Genomic DNA, 17669 nt, shown 5'->3' with positions numbered 1-17669 from the left:
TTGGATGCTGGAGATCTGAAATAAAAACAGAAAGTGCTGAAAAACTCAGCCGGTCTGGCAGCACCTGCCACATACGCTACTAGACTTGCTGAGTTTCTCCAGCATTTTCTGTTTTCATACATAACTTATTAACATTGGTACTTATTATTTTCATTTGTTTTCACTGACAGCTTCTATGATTTGAATGTTTATGCTGATAGTATTGCAACTACTTTAAATAGAATCATTCCGTTCTGGCTACTAGTTAAGCTAATTGCATTTTCTTACCTTTACCTATGCCTTGTAATGAACCACAGGTTCAAGTTCTGCGTAATGCGGGGGAAGAAGTAACTCTCACAGTTTCATTTTTAAAGAGAGCACCTGCCTTCCTGAAGCTCCCTCTGTATGAAGACTGCACATGTAAGCTCCCTTCATCTTTTTATACGATGAATTATGCTGGCTAACACTGCTATTATTATTCACATATTGTTTCTCTATCATTTCATTTGCACAGGTCCTATAACTGTTTAGTTATTCAGTTTGTGCGGAGGGTCAACTTGAGTTAATCAGTATATGGTTTAAAAAAAAAGACTGCATGAATCTTTTGCTTGAACACTGGGCTTAGGTCAAAATTTATTTGATTTAATAAGTAATGGTTGATTGAGCCAATAATACATTTCTCATATTTGAGGTGAACGAAACCAAAATTGAATTAAACAGACTTCTACAGAATAAAAATGTACATGGCCCATGAAAAGCAGACCAGATTTTAAATCAATTGAGTTTGTCCTGATGAGAGTCAGATAAATTCAACCATCATTCTCTCAAAGGCAAATGAAGGGGAAGTGAATAACAGTACTTTCTGCCATTACAAAACAAGGCTCAGAATTTCCAATCTCCACATGGTCGTACCTCGGACGTGCCCCCCAAAATGTGCTGGGGGACTCCTTGGAAGTCCCCATGCAGTGACTACATGGAATTGTTTGGGCTTCCAGTGGGAGTTCTCCTGCACCTGGAGCCCTCTGAAACTCTGAGTTAGAGTCGGAGACTTCAGATGGTTCCAACTTAATTACCAGAATAGTAACCCAAGAAAAGCTGGAAGGATTAAAACCAATTCTAACCCTTGTTTAACTGTACTACTGACCCCTCGACTCTCAACTGGACACTCCCACCCTGCCAAATACCCCTCTGACCCATCCCCTGACTCAGCACCACCTCCCAACCACCCGAAACCCCCGCCGAGTAGCCCCCAGCCCAACTAAGCCCCTGACACCCCCACCTACTTCCCTGAGCCCCTAACTTCTCACTGACCCAATTATTCCTCCAACCCCCCCCCGCCCCCCCACAACTATGGTTTGGCTTCCCGTGACAATCTTGCACTATGAAGGAAGGACTCCCAGAACACGTACACTCTACATTTCTGAGGAAGCCCGGTTCGGATGTCTGGGCGAGAAATGCAGAGCTCCATTGCAAGTTGTGTAAATAAGAGCGAAATGGCAATCTAACGATGATTGCCACTCCTCAGAAGAGTTGGGCCCAACTATTTCTAAATCCTTCATTATCAGAGAAATGGGCCTTGATATTTAGTGGGGCATGGTGTCAAAGTGGGGTGGGGGGTGGAGGGGTGCGGGATCTGCGATCTGGAAATCCTGAAATGTGGGTTTCACTGAATAGTGTGGCATTTTAACTCCAGCGCGGAATTTGTGGAATTTTCCCCAGACTCTCCACCCAACAGCCAGACTGATTGGCAAGCTTGGTTGCCCCTTGGATACAGAAGGCTGTGTCTGAAGGCCTCAGCCCAGGAGCAGATAGGTTTAATGGTTGTGTGGGGGGGTGGAATCATGGGGAAGTGGCTAGAGCATGGTTCAGGGTGTTGGTAATTGCAATGGGGAAAGATGGCAGATAAGGGGGAGAAATCAGAAGGGGTTGGGGGGACTTCATAGAGTGAGGTATGTAGGTGTGTTTGCAGGGTTTGCTTGTTGGGCCTGGAGGGAACCTCCCCTGCTTCTTACAACCCACAAACAGTGCTATATTGACACTTAGCTGCTGGATTCATATGCCTCCTTAAAAGCTTTCAATGACTGATCAGCTTATAAAGAGTGGACTTGACACCCGCCCTCTCGATCTGCTTCTGTTAAAACCTGAAATGGGCCGATTCAAGGCGTGTTTGAAGTGTTTAACTTTCTTACTTCCCACTTGACCTAAATCCATTTAGCGTTGGGAGTTAAAATGACTCTAATGAGCACTGGGTTCAATTTACAAATTAGTAAATGCTTCTGCATGGGCAATATGGCTACAAAGGAAGGGGCTCACATCCCCCATAACAAATCAGGAACATCAATGTAATGTCATATGGGGCTCAGCAGCTGCTGGCTGCCCATTGTACTTTGAGCATTTTCCTAGTGTGCAGACAGGGCTTTGGACACTGGAAACTTGCCAGTGTGGGAGGCAGGAGGTGAGTTTGTGGGGGTAAATCAAGGGATAGGGAACATAGGAAGAATGAGCTTATTTGCCCTGGGGGCACAGATCCTGGGATGCCAGTGGTAGATAAAAGGTGAACAGTCTTGCGGGGGCAATGGTGGGAATTGGTAATGTCACTAGGCTAGTAATCAAGAGGCCCAGGCTAATGCTCTGGGGACACGGGTTCAAATCCCCCTATGACAGTTGGTGGAATTTGACTTCAATTAAATCTGGAATATAAAAGCTAGTATCAGTAATGATGACCATGAAACTATCGTCAATTATTGTAAAAACCCATCTGGTTCACTAATGTCCTTTAGAGGAGATCTGCCATCCGATACTATCATGGACAGGCGCATCTGCGACAGGTGGATTCGTGAGTGCAAGGTCAAGCAAGTTTTTTCTCTCTAGTTCCCCACCCAGAGTACATCCTGTTCCCCTGCTACCACCAGTTCTTCTTCCAAGTGCTGTTCAACATGGAGGAGCACTGATTCATCAGTTGAGGGAGAGAGATATGTGGTAATCAGCAGGAGGTTTCTTTGTCCATGTTTGTACTGATGCCATGAGACTTCATGGGGTTCTGAATCAATGTGAGGACTCCCAGGACAACTCCTTCCTGGTTGTATACCCCACTGTGTCGCCACCTCTGGTGGGTCTGTCCTGTTGGTGAGACAGGACTTACCCAGGGACAGTGATGGTGGTGTCTGGAACATTGGGCAGAATTTTACATCCCGCAGGCTGGTGCATGCCCGCCCTGATTGGGCATGAAATTGTGCGAGAGGACGTGGGGCAAGCATCCTGAGTCATCACGCACTCGCGATATTTCGCTCGGTGGGCATGCGCAGATGTCAGAAGCCCACCCGCCAACTAAAAGAGCAATTAAGACCATTACCAGTGCAATTTTATCCACTCTTTCGTGGCCCGTCCAACCTTACAGTTGGCAGACGGGCGAGTCAGCCAGGCAGCCTTTGCATTTTTCACCAAACCTCATCCAAGGGTGGGATGAAATTTCCGGTATGGAATAAAATAAAAATAAATACCTGTGGACAGCATTCTCATCAGCTATATTTTCAGGTGCTTGATTGTGATGCATGGACAATTTTTTGTAGCTTCTTAAACCTTTATTTAATGATTTTCAGGTCTGCAGCTCCCTGAGACAGCTGTCTGCCTTCAGGGAGATTTCTTGCAGCCCTCAGTTGCGCCCGCGGTGATGTCACCGCCTGCCCTCTTCCTTCCTAAGGCATGCTGTCCAAAACTGAACATAGCATTCCAAGACCCCTATAATTCTGCTGGTTTCTTGATGTGTGCTGATATTAAGTTGCTGTTTTTAGTAGGCAAGCAGGATACTGGCAGGTAGACTTTGGAGTTCTGCATCAAATATTCTGTAGCTTGAGTGAGGGAGCAGGGCTGGGTTCCCGGTCAGACAAAACCTGCCAGCAGCTGCAACATGGACAAGGAAGTCCCAGGCAGGGGAGTTTAACATTTTTTTTAGATTCCCTTGAGGACCAAGAAGAACAGGAATGCTCTTTTGGAAGCCACAAGGAAACCTCGGACCTCTCTTGCCTCAGGCTTCTATTTCCCATCCTCAATTATGATTGTTCCTCCCCCCACCCCCCATCCCAATCCTCTCCGTATACCTGATTGTGAGTGACTGTTCCCATTGGTCCCCAATGGCAGCGACCACCTACCAACTGCATTCCAACACACTAGCCGGATAGTGGATCTGACCGAATTTGGGCAGAATTCCAATGAAATGTCGTGAAATGAGGGCCAGCTTTTAAAATCATCCAGGTTTGATGTCACCGTCAACTTCAGGGTTCACACGCTGCTCCATTAAAGTTGAAACTTTTATTTCTGGAACTCAGGGAGAACACAAATCACAGTTAAGCACAATGTTCACCGCAACCAATATGTGCTGTTCCTGATTTTTCTGGTGACTTCATCATTAATGTTTGATTCACTGTAAATGTGCTGAACTTTATGCTTTTCTTGAGGTTTTGAAAATGCTCAAGATCTAGGCCCTTGAGACATAAATCTCTTACAGAAGATTGTATTACCATTGTTTGATAAGAGACATTGTTAATTGTGCAGCTGCAAAAGATTATTCCTTTTCTGCATTGGTTAAGCAGCATACTTTTCCATAACCATGAATCAGGCTATAAAAGTTCTGTACTCTTCACAACCTCCTATGAGTTATCGCTTTTCACAGCTGGAATAACAGCTGTGGCTGTTTCATTACTTGAGAGCACAAACTGAGCTTTGTTACAGATGAGCTGATACTGGTGTGTTTCTGGTGCTGAGGCTAACAAAGCTCTATTGAATTAACTCGCCAACTGAAAACAATTTGCTGCTGAGATAATGGTAAGATCAGCACACTAAAACTGCAAAATAACATATCTAATTCTTACAGAAATATCCAAAATGTTTGCTAATTCAACAAGTTATCTTTTGATCATGACTAAAGCATTTCTGTCTAGATTCTATACATTTCCCACTTTACGCTTGGTTTGCTTTTCTAAATTTGTGTTCTCATCATTGAACTGTCCGATACAATAAACCTTTGAAGAAAGTGGATTTGCCAGCCTCAGGGAGAAGAGTTGTTCCCAAATGATTCTCTTCCTGCCACCAGTTAATGTTTTTGTTGTCTTTTTGACATTCTCTCGCAGGTCAAGAAGTTCAGGTGCTTTCAGTGTATTCCCGGGAAGGCATCAGAAGACAGACTTGCATTTAGCCCTTTTCATTGTCACTGAACATCTTAAAGTGCTCCTTCAGTACTGAGCTGAGCCTTGATTTTTGTGTTAAAGCCCTGGAGTGGGACTTGAACCCAGATCATTATGATTCAGAGGGAAGAGTGCTACTCACTGAGAAACTGTTTGATGCTGTAACTAATTACTCACTAAGCTTCCCTACCTGGAACCATCTCAATATTTTTTGGCAACTTGCATTAAATTCATTCATATTATTTCAGGTGTTGTGTTCTTAAAGCAGGCCATTTGAACATTATTAGTAATTTGTAAAAACCACAGTAATCCACATGGTAGCATCATTAGCACTCTCAGGGACTGTAGTAACTGTGGGTATAGCCTCTCCTGCTGTCTGCCAGGGGTCACATGATGTTCTGGGAAGCTCCGACCAATGGGCCTGAAGCGTGGGCGATATGACTCTCCTGACGAGAGTCCTAATCGAGCATGTAGCACCTGAAAAGCTCTCTGTAATAAAGTTTATCTGTTTCTTGTTGAAACCTGTCCGCTCCGTCAAGTCATTACATTTGGTGACGAGGGTAAAATAGCTCTGACGCTGCACCCCGCCTTGTTACGATGAGCATTTTAAATCTTAAGAAAAAGAAAAGACTACTCACCAGTCATACCATTATTCAGCAGAATCGATCCACATGATGCGACTAGGGAAGACTGGAGCCAGTATGTAGAGCACCTCAGATTTTATTTCATAGCGAATGAAATTACCACAGAGGAAAAGCAGAAGGCCATCCTTTTGAGTGTATGTGGCAGTAAGACATACAATCTCATTCACAACCTGATGGCCACCAGCGTGCCCAATTCTAAGTCCTATAATAAGTTGATGAACCTCGTGAAAATGCACTTCCATCTGAAACCATCCGTATTAATGTGACGATTTAACTTTAATTCCAGAGTTAGGGCCCCTGGAGAGTCCATCGCAACCTATGTAGCAAACCTAAAGCAGTTGAAGAACGCTGTGTCCCCAAAGTCGCCGATTAGTTTGTGGAGTTAAGGGCGACGCCATACAGCGCTGTTTAGTCACCAGGGTTGACATCAACTTTAAGCGTGCCCTAGAAATCTCTCTCGCCATGGAAAGTGCTGTGAGAGATTCACAGGCTTTGCAACACATACAACATAGTGTTGTTCTTCATGTGGGGTGGGCAACTACTGCCAAGCGTGATGTGAAATCCAGACCTGGAGCATCAAAGTGAGATGCAATGTCCACTGTTAGAAACATGAAAAGGCCTAGTAGAAACATCTCAGCAGCGACTCCAAAAGTGAGTTGTTATAGATATCAAGGTGACCACGGACCGGACACCTGTAAATTCAAGGAGGCAGAATGCCATGAATGCCATAAGAAAGGTCACGTAGTAAGGCAATGCAGGGCAAAGTCGAAATAGCCCTTAAAGCAACAAACCAACATGATTGAATTAAAAAATACAGCAGAACCTGAACCTGCCGACACCAATATTTACTCCTTGTATAATGTAACCGCTGTAAAAACTGAACTTACCACTGTTTCAATCCAAGTTAATGAGAAGCCACTAATAATGGAGGTGGATCTGGGTCCCTCAACAACAGTGGTTAGAGAGCACACTTTCAAATACCTTAATGAATGTAGGAAGCCAGTAAACTTGGAGCAGACAACTGCTAAATGAAAGACACACACTGGAGAATCTATTTAGGTAAAGGGCATCACCAGTACTAGTGTCCTACAGGCAACAGACAGCCCAGCTGCCTGTGATAATAGTGAAAGGGGAAGGACCCAGTCTTTTAGGGTGAGACTGGTTATGGAAGATCAAGCTCAATTGGTCCAAGTTATTTCACCTGAAAACAGGAAGCATTCCTGTACTGCTAAGGAAATATAACATGGTATTTCGGGATGAATTAAGGAAGTTAAAAGGTGTGCAGGCCAAGATATATGTGGATCCTCAGTTGACACCATGTTTTTTTAAGGCTAGACCTGATCCTTGGGTGTTGAAGGAAAAGGTGGATGCAGAACTGTGCCAGTTAGAAAAGCTGGCTATCGTCTAACCTGTCCAATTCTCGGAATGGGCAGCGCCCATAATTCCAGTGATTAAGCCTGACCAAACCATATGCATTTGTGAAGACTATAAATTGACTGTAAATAAGGCAGCAAAACTAGACAAGTACCCATTTCAAGGATAGACAACTTTTATGCAAAGCTGGCTGGAGGCAAATCCTATACAAAATTGGATATAAGCCACACCTACCAATGGATAGCACGTCAAAAGATTAGTTGACTAATATTACACACAAGGGTCTTTATCAGTACACTTGCCTATCCTTTGGAGTATCATTTGCACGCACTATTTTTCCAGAGAACAATGGAGAGTCTTTTACAAGGACTTCCCCAAGTGGTAGTATACCTAGATGATGTTCTGACCACAGGGTCAACTGAGACCGAACACTTAGCCAACCTGGAGGATGTGCTAAGAAGGTCCATGGAAGCTGGTGTATGGTTAAAGAAGGAAAAATGCACATTTCAAGTGCCATAAATTACTTCAGCACACAGACCTGCTGAGTTTTTCCAGCACTTTTTGTTTTTGTTTTTGTTTTTGTTTCAGATTTCCGGCATCTGCAGTATTTTACCTTTATGTCAGAAATTAATTACTGAGTCACAGGGTAGACACCGTGGGTTTGCATCCGGTAGAAGAGAATGTTCGGGCAATAAAAGATGCACCCTCACCATCCAATGTAACCAAACTCAAGCCCTTCCTGGGTATAATAAAATACTATAGCTGCTTCTTGCCTAACTTATCAACTGTGTTAGCACCATTACACTTGTCGTTAAAAAAGAATCACCGTTGGTCAAGGAATTAACAACAAGAAGAAGCCTTTGTGAAAGTAAAGAAATTGTTGCATTTGTCATATTTATTGGTACACTATGACCCATTGAAAGAATTGGTATTAATATGTGCTGCCCCTCCTTATGGTGTAAGAGCAGTCTTAACACATAGAATGGAAAATGGATCAGAAAGGCCCATTGGCTGTGTCTCAAGAACCCTCTCCACAAACAAGAAAGGTTATTCCCAGCTAGATAAGGAATGTTTATCAGTGATATTCAGAGTGAAGAAATTCCACCAGTACCTACATGGATGACATTTCACCATTGTATTGGACCATAAACCATAAGTGGGTTTATTCAGTGAGGATAAGACCATTCCACCAATAGCCTCAGCAAGAAGAAAATATTGGACTCTGATATTATCTGCGTATGAGTATACTTTTATGTACCGTCCTGACTTGCATATTGCAAATGCGGACGCACTCAGTTGTCTCCCATTACCAGATAGCATTGTACATGCTCCAGTGCCACAAGAGATTGTATTATTACTGAATTTCCTGGATTCTTCACCAGTGTGTGCAAAGCAAATTAGAAATTGGATGAACAGAGACCCATTTTTCAAAAGTCAGAGACTTTGTTTTGCAAGGATGGTCAAATTCACCTGTATCTGAAGATTTGAGACCATTCCATGCCAGAAATACAGAGTTAAGCTGTCAAGATGGAATTCTGTTGTGAGGATCAAGGGTTGTTGCCCCATCACAAGGTAGAGAACCACTCTTGACAGAGCTTCACAGTGCACATCCAGGCATATCAAAGATGAAAGTGCTTGCACAAAGCTATGTCTGGTGGCCAGGCATTGACAGTGACATTGAAAGCATAGTCAAGCACTGTCTCCATTGTCATCAAAAACAGAAGTTGCCTCTTTAAGCTCCCCTACATCCGTGGGAGTGGCCTGATTGACCCTGGGTTAGACTACATATTCATTATGTAGGACCATTCTTAGGTACCATGTTTTTGTTGATCGTAGATGCGCATTCTAAATGGATGGATATATATGAAGTCAAATCGTCAACATAGAGTGCAACTATCGAGAAGCTGCAACACTGCTTTAGCATACATGGCCTACCAGAAATCATCATTTTTGATAATGGTACAGCCTTTACCAGCACAGAGTTCCAGAAATTCATGAAACTGAATGGACTCAGACATATTAAAACAGCCCCTTACAAACCCTCATTGAATGGCGTAGCCGAGAGAGCTGTACAAACTTTCAAGTCTGGTATGAAAATGTTATCAGAAGGTACTCTAGAATCTCGAATTTCTCACTTTCTTCTCAGTTATAATACAATGCCACATTCGACTACGGGTTCAAACCATCTGAATTATTGATGAAACGCCACCTATGTATACAATTGAGCCTGGTGTTTCCAAACTTAGAGGGGCAGGTAGATTGGAATCAGAGTAATCAAAAATTGAATCACGATATGCACAGCAAAGCTTGCCCATTCAGTGTAGGTGACACGGTAGTTGTGCAAAATTTCGGAAGTGAACCTTGTTGGGTTCCTGGAACCATTGTCTCCGAGACTTGTCCATTATCTTTTCAAGTGCAAATGCAAGGTAGAATCATTTGTAAGCACGTAGATCATATTCATGTTAGAGAGACATTCCAACAACCAACTATTTTACTTGTGATTAACATCAAAACATCAATTCCTGAGATGACAGATCAACCTGGAATAGACATGCCCGATGTCTCTGTAGAGTTGCCAAATCCAGAACTGCAACTTTCTAATGATGTTTCTCATGCTGCAGTGCCAGATCCTGTTGAGGAACCTCAAGTGGTAGAGCTACGCTGCTCTAGCCATATAAGGAGAGTACCTCAGAGACTTGATCTTTAATTACCTGAAGTTGTATATATGTATTTGTTGTTGGATATTCAATGTTTCCCTGTAAATAGAAATTGTAGAAAAAAACTAAAGAGGGAGGAAATGTAGCAACTGTGGCTATAGCCTCTCCTGCTATCTATCAGGGGTCATGTGATGTTTTGGGAGGCTTTGACCAATGAGCCCTAAGCATGGGCAATCCGGGGGCGGGGCTTCCTGATGAGAGCCCTGGTTGAGCATTTAGCACCTGAAAAATTCTCTGCAATAAAGTTTATCTGTTTCTTCTTGAAACCTGCCCTCTCTGCCATGTCATTGCTGAGACATGTTATACAAATATCGACCTTTTTGTTAAAATAGGGAACAGATAAAATGTGTAAGGGGTGAAGCTCCTGATTATTTTTTTACATGGTAAACTCATTAATTAACTACATTTTCCTCTGTTCACCAAAAATAAGAGTAAAAATGGATATAAACGAGTATTCCAGATGAGTGTGAGGGAGGATTGTTTTATGCAATCATTATTTGAAATGGCTATGAAGATAATTGAATACTCCTTGGAAATGTCGCCTGTGGAAAATAACCAGCCAGGTGTTCTGCCTGATTAACTTAAAATGTCAATGAGTATGCGTATAAACTTTTCTTCATCAGGAGTTTAAATAAATGGTGCATAGTACATGATGGGGAGGATTGTACATGACCATGGGAGCTATTGAATAGATGTACCAAATTTTCTTTTCTTATCCTGTGCTTTTCTGTTGTGCTTTCTGAGTGAATGCTGTAGTTTTGAATACTTCTATAACATTGCTGAGCATAAGTGAAACCAGAAGTAAACAGCTTCAGTATATCAATCTATTTTATATTTGCTTACAGGTGTCCCCAGTGACCAAAGCAGTGGTACATCTTCTCCACTTTGCGACAGTGGATTGCATCTTAACTACCATCCAAACAATACAGTAAGATTCAATTCTACCTTTAAACCTCAGGTTTTTAACCTTTAAACTAGTTTATATGCAGTAGTTTAAAGAGTGAAGAATATTTTTTCTTCTTTTGCTATTTTAACAAAGGTGGTGGACATGTGCACAATGTATTGTTTCCCCCTTTGTAAGCATGTTTATTATTTCACAAAAGTAGTTCAGTCCCAAACTTACTTCCAATATTCTTAACAACACAATAGGCAATTATATGCACTCATTACAAATATGTCAGAACCTTGGAGCAGTACCTGGGATTTCTGTAGAATTATTTGATATGGGATTGATAGAATCCCAGAAGAAATTGTGTAAACATGTAAAATAACCTTTTACGCCACTTAACCTGGGGTACCATCAATCAACTACCAAAGTTATAGTTGCAGATCAGGAGAAATCGGTGGAAATTCAGGTCTGTGTTTGTTGTTGTGCCCTGAAATAATACTGACCCTGAATTCCTGCAGCACTCCTCCAAATCACCTTTGGTGGGAAACCAGCAGGACCTCTTGAAAAATTATGTAAATGGCTGACAGTGCTTTGATTGGGGAGTTACATTAACTTACATGTACATAAAAATGTATTGTTAAAAAGTGACAATATGTTGAGCTAACAGTCAGAGAAACCAGACAATAAGAGATGACATTAAGCTGAATTTGAATCACTCAGTAGTGCCATGTGTGAATTGTAACGTAGACTTTCCGACTGACTTCTCAACTGCTCCTAGCGTCTTTATCTGCAACTTATTTAAGTGCCTCAATTTTCCAATATGCACTGGTGATGGGAAAATACCTCATCATGGGCAAGGATTTGGAAAATCTGCTTTTTATTCTTTTTTATTGAATCCTCAAGAGCTTTGTCACAGATGTATCTAATGAAACCATTGGACTGTACGTTGAATGTGAAGTTCATCAATGCATTCAGATTCCTTAGCTTGGATGTGCTTATGCTCGGCACAATACTGGTTTAAAGATTGAGGTAATTAATTTGTCCTTGATCTTTGAAGTTTAGTTGGTCCCGAGAATGGGAGTCCTGAATACTAATCGGGGTCATTATTCTTCAGTGGAATACAGTGCTAGGAATTGGCATTGCACAGACAAAAATTGCATATATCGCAGAGACTAGATTTCTGCTGAAATATCATTGCACAGATAAGGTATGCAATTTGCAAATCAGGAGAGTGTCGTTAATGGGTAACCCTTTCAAACCCTACAAAATAGTTCTATCTACCCTCATATTAGCTGTAACCTACAGATTTTTATCTGTAATGGATGATGTGCCCTGTTTGCACATCTGTAAATGCTGATGTCCCCATTCACACAGTTGCTCCATTTTCCTGGAAATTGCATACGTTCACAGCTGCTTAGGCCCACAGGGTGCTATTTATATCAATTCAGTGTATGTGCAGCTTGTTAAGCAGAATTCTTGCAGGTGTACCTGAGCTTTCAGAAAATACATAGTATAGAGTTATGTGTTCTTCTAAGTGCAAAGAATGGGGAAAAAATCCTATTTAAGCAACTGTCTGTGTGCTAAGAGGAAATACATCTCCTTGGTGCTTACATAAGAGCTAACAAACAGGCTTTCGATATATTTGCCACAATGCTGCTGAAGTGTATTGAGGATTTTTGTATTGATTTTGAGAAGTCTTTTAGTATGTTACAGTATAATACACTTTAAACCCAACAAACCTGGCCCATCCGTCAAAGTATTTGGCAAAGTATTAAAAGGGCATATCTAAGTATGAGGAAATTACTGATTTTCTACCCCAGGATTATCAAACCTCAGTGTGATTGATTTGATTTTCATGCCATAACACTGCTTCAGTATAAACTTAAATAAAATAAATGTCAGATTCTGATTATAATAACTTATATTTGATTGCAAAAGCTTTACAAAAAATTTGATTAAGAATGATTTAGAGTTAGAAAGTGCAATATCCATAATATTTTTCAGGATTCATTATCATGTTCTTCATGGCCCACATCCTCAGGCCTAAAGTGGGAGAAGCGATGGTGCGATCTTCGGTTAATCCCCCTTCTTCATTCTCGTTTGTCACACTATATTCCAGGAACTGATATTTCCAGGTAATGGTTCAAATTATTATTTATTTACAGCGAGTTAGTGTCCCCATTTGGAATTTGGAACTGAGGAGTTGCAACTATATTTAAAGTTTAATCTTTTTTATTCATTCATGGGATGTTGGCATCATAGACGAGGCCAGCATTTATTGCCCATCCCTAGTTGCCCTTGAGAAGGTGGTGGTGAGCTGCCTACTTGAACCGCTGCAGTCGATGTGGTGGAGGTACACCCACAGTGCTGTTAGGGAGGAAGTCCTAGAATTTTGACCCAGCTGTAGTGAAGGCATGGTGACATATTTCCAAGTCAGGATGGTGAGTGGCTTGGAGGAGAACTTGCAGGTGGTGGTTTGCCATGTGTCTGCTGCCCTTGTGCTTCTAAATGGTAGTGGTCGTGGGTTTGAAAGATGCGATCTAAGGAGGTTTAGTGAGTTCCTGTACTGTATCTTATAGATGGCACACACCGTTGCCACTGTGCGTCATGGTGGAAGGGGTGGGCGTTTGTAGATGGGGTACCAATCAAGTGGGCTACTTTGTCCTAGATGGTGTCAAGCTTCTTAAATGTTGTTGGAGCTGTACTCATCCAGGCAAGTGGAAAGTATTCCACCACACTCCTGACTCGTACCTTGTGGTTGGTGGACAGGCTTTGGGGAGTCAGGAGGTGAGTTACTCACCACAGGATTCCTAGCCACTGACCTGCTCTTGTAGCCATAGTATTTATATGGCTAGTGCAGTTCATTTTCTGGTCAATGGCAACCCCCAGGATGTTGATAGTAGGGATTCAGTGATGGTGATGTCATTGAATGTCAAGGGGCGATGGTTAGATTCTCTCTTGTTGGGGATGGTCATTTCCTGGCATTTGTGTGGCGCAAATGTTACTTGCCATTTAACAGCCCAAGTCTGGATATTGTCCAGGTCTTGCTGCATTTGGACATGGACTGCTTCAGGATCTGAGGAACCGGGAATGGTGCTGAACATTGTGCACTCATCAGCAGTCTGACCCTATGATGGAAGGAAGGTCTTTGATGAAACAGCTGAAGATGGTTGGGCCTACGACTCTACCCTGAGGAACTCCTGCAGTGATGTCCTGGAAATTAGCTGATTGACCTTCAACAACCAGAGCCATCTTCCTTTGTGCTAGGTATGGCTCCAACCAGTGGAAAGTTTTCCCCCCAAGCCCCATTGACTCCAGTTTTGCTAGGTCTCCTTTATGCCACACTCGATAAAATTGAGATCAAGGGCAGTCAATCTCTGCAGTTCAACTCTTTTGTCCATGTCTGAACCAAGGCTATAGTGAGGTCAGGAGCTGAGTGGCCCTGGCAGAATCCGAACTGGGTGTCAGTGAGCAGGTTATTGCTAAGCAAGTGCCACTTGATAACATTGTTGATGACCCCATCCATCACTTTACTGATGACTGAGAGTAGACTGATGGGGCGGTAATTGGCCAGGTTGGATTTGTCCTGCTTTTTGTGTACAGGGCATACTTGGGCAATTTTCCACATAGCTGGGTAGATGCCAGTGTTGTAGCTGTACTGGAACAGCTTGGCTAGGGGTGCAGCAAGTTCCGGAGCACAAGTCCTCAGTACTATTGCTGGAATATTTTCCAAGCCCATTGCCTAAGCAGTATCCAGTGCCTTCAGCCATTTCTTGATATCACATGGAGTGAATCGAATTGGCTGAAGACCAACATCGATGATGCTCTGGACCTCCGGAGGAGGCCGAGATGGATCATCCAATCGGCACTTCTGGCTGAAGATTGTTGCAAATGCTTCAGCCATATGTTTTGCACTGATGTGTGGGGCTCCTCCATCATTGAGGTTGGGGATATTTGTGGCGCCGACTCCTCCAGTGAGTTGTTTAATTGTCCACCATCATTCAAGACTGGATGTGGCTGGACTGCAAAACTTAGATCTGATCCATTGGTTTGGGTATTCCTTAGCTCTATCTATCGTTTGCTGCTTATGCTGTTTGGCATGCACGTAGTCCTGTGTTGTAGTTTCACCAGGTCGACACCTCATTTTTAGGTATGCCTGGTGCTGCTCCTGGCAGTTCCTCCTGCACTCTTCATTGAACCTTGGCTTGGTGGTAATGGTAGAGTGGGGGATATGCCGGGCCATGAGGTTACAGATTGTGTTCGAGTACAATTCTGCTGCTGCTGATGGCCCATAGCGCCTAATGGATGCCCAGTGTTGAGTTGCTAGATTTGTTCGAAATCTGTCTGTTAGCAGGGCGGTAGTGTCAGAAAACATGATGGACGGTGTCCTCAATGCGAAGTCAGGACTTTGTCTCCACAACGACTGTGTGGTGGTCACTCCTACCAATGCTGTCATGGACAGATGCATCTGCAGCAGACATTTGTTGTTGAGGATGAGGTCAAGTATGTTTTTCCTTCTTGTTGGTTCCCTCACCACCTGCCACAGACCCAGTCTAGCAGCAATGTCCTTTTGGACTCAGCCAACTCAGTCTATAGCGGCGCTACCAAGCCACTCTTGGCGATGGACATTGAAGTCCCCCACCCAGAATGCATTTTGTGCCCTTGCCACCCTCAGTGCTTCCTCCAAGTGGTGTTCAACATGGAGGAGCACTGATTCATCAGCTGAGGGGGAACGGTACATAGTAATCAGAAGAGGCTTCCTTGCCTATGTTTAACCTGAAACCATGAGACTTCATGGGGTCTAGAGTCGATATTGAGGACTCCCAGGGCAATTCCCTCTGGACTGTATCCCATTGTGCTGCCACTCTGTTGGGTCTGTCCTGCCGGTGGGATAGGATATACCCAGAGATGGTGATTATGATGTCTGGGACATGATCTGTAAGGTATGATTCAGTGAGTATGACTATGTCAGGCTGTTGCTTGATTAGTCTGTGAGACAGCTCTCCCAATTTTGGCACTAGCTGCCAGATGTTAGTAAGGAGGATTTTGCAGAGTTAACAGGGCTGAGTTTGCCATTGTTGTTTCCTGTGCCTAGGTCGATGCCGGGTGGTCTGTCTGATTTCATTCCTTTTAGACTTTTTAGCGGTTTGATGCAACTAAGTGGCTTGCTCCACCATTTGAGAGGGTATCAACCACATTGCTGTGGGTCTGGAGTCACATGTAGGCCAGACCAGCTAAGGATGGCAGATTCCCTTCCCTAAAGGGCATTAGTGAGCCAGATGGGGTTTTACAACAATTGACAATGGTTTCATGGTCATCATTAGACTTTTAATTCCAGATTTTTATTGAATTCAAATTTCAACCATCTGCCATGGCGGGATTTGAACCCGGGTCCCCAGAGCATTACCCTGGGTCTCTGGATTACTAGCCCAGTGACAATATCCTAAATAAAAAAGGGACGATTGAACAAATATTCTCTTCCAAGATTGCACAATGGCTAGAATTTTTCTCCTGATGCCGTGACCACAACTAATTTTTCTGGATCTGTGGTCCTTAGTTGTGTACTGTGGGCCATATCTCTGCGTGCATGAAGAAATCTCACTGCTGGCCAGACGGATGTAATAGTCCCACTGCAGCATGAAAAGAGGCAGTGAGGGACTTTAATGGGACAGAAAAACCCTGGAAGTGAACAAATTTACATGCATTTGTGGACCTAGGCATTAGCAGAGCCTAAAGTGCAGGAGTGAGCCTGCACTCTAGGCCCACTCACTCCATTGCTTTTGATCTATTACTGCACTTCTTCAACCTACTGCGACTTTTCTGCAGGTGGTCTTGGAAACAGCAGGAAAAGGGGTATATGGACGGGAAGTCTGGAAACTTGAGCCCCACCTCCCCATCATGAATGGAACTTAGCTGCAGATCCAGTGGAGATGAGAAGCCCGGGCCAGGGTGTGGAGTCAGTTGTCGTCCTCAGTGTTCCATTATCACACCATTTCTGTTACAGTCCCTTTGATTTTGGGTGGGATCACAGAAGAATGTCCAGCCCACTGTGTCAGCAGGCTGAGCAAACAGCAGTATATCTGTGATGAATTCTGTCAAAATTACCTTTCACACCATTGATAGTTAGTTTCAGACTAACATCGAAAAAGTACTGACGTTTTTCAATGTCCTACGTTGGAGTTAAATCAGACCTAATAGAAGGGGTTGGGGTTGAGAGGGTTAGAGTGGTGGACAGGAGTCCTGTCCTGTGGGAACTTCACCCCAAAGAGAAAGTTTGGGGCCAGTGACTCTAAACCTTTGGTTGCAGTTTAATATTGGATAACGTTTCTATTCATATATTTTCTGGCATATTTTTAGGCAAAATGCATTTCAAGTAATTGCTGTGGATGGAGTGTGCAGTGGTGTTATTCAATGTCTCACTGCTGAAGACTGTATAGATTGGCTACAAGCACTGGCAATTAATATATCCAACCTTACCAAGCACAATGTAAGTATGGATGTCTGCACTTAAGAAAAAATCAAAGTTTTAGCCTTCCACCTCAGCAAGCCAGTGGTTTACTATATGTCACTTATGTTGTTTGTCAGTTAAGACATAAAAGGTTAATCATTGAAAAAAAAACTGTCCACATTTAGCAATGACAAAAGGATGATGAAAGAACCATTGGCACATATGTTTCTAAGATATTCATGAGTTTTGACAAGCTTTAGTTATAATTACTGCAAGTGAGAGTAATGCACTAAAGAGCATTTGCATGGTTATTTCACATTTAAATTATAATGTTCAATTAATATAATAGCGTATTTAATTACATCCTCAAAATCACCTTGTTTAATATTTGATTGTGATGCTGATCTGATTCTAATATTGTTCCCAACAATAGCTGCG

At 42.8% G+C, this 17669-nt stretch overlaps 1 protein-coding gene across 2 annotated transcripts in view; it reads left to right on the top strand.

The window, feature by feature from the left end:
- Nucleotides 1-17669, top strand: part of sntg1 (syntrophin, gamma 1) — a 637587-nt gene that overhangs the window by 515489 nt on the left and 104429 nt on the right. For both annotated transcript variants that reach the window (XM_078539715.1, XM_078539716.1), the window contains exons 9-12: nucleotides 297-399; nucleotides 10740-10822; nucleotides 12788-12918; nucleotides 17141-17270. In XM_078539715.1, the coding sequence (XP_078395841.1) occupies nucleotides 297-399; nucleotides 10740-10822; nucleotides 12788-12918; nucleotides 17141-17270 (447 nt within the window). The remainder of the gene's footprint in view (nucleotides 1-296; nucleotides 400-10739; nucleotides 10823-12787; nucleotides 12919-17140; nucleotides 17271-17669) is intronic.

This window comes from Cetorhinus maximus, chromosome 4 (genome assembly GCF_964194155.1).
Source record: "Cetorhinus maximus chromosome 4, sCetMax3.hap1.1, whole genome shotgun sequence".
In the NCBI taxonomy this organism is placed as follows: domain Eukaryota; kingdom Metazoa; phylum Chordata; class Chondrichthyes; order Lamniformes; family Cetorhinidae; genus Cetorhinus; species Cetorhinus maximus.
This window is presented reverse-complemented; position numbering and strand designations above follow the sequence as displayed.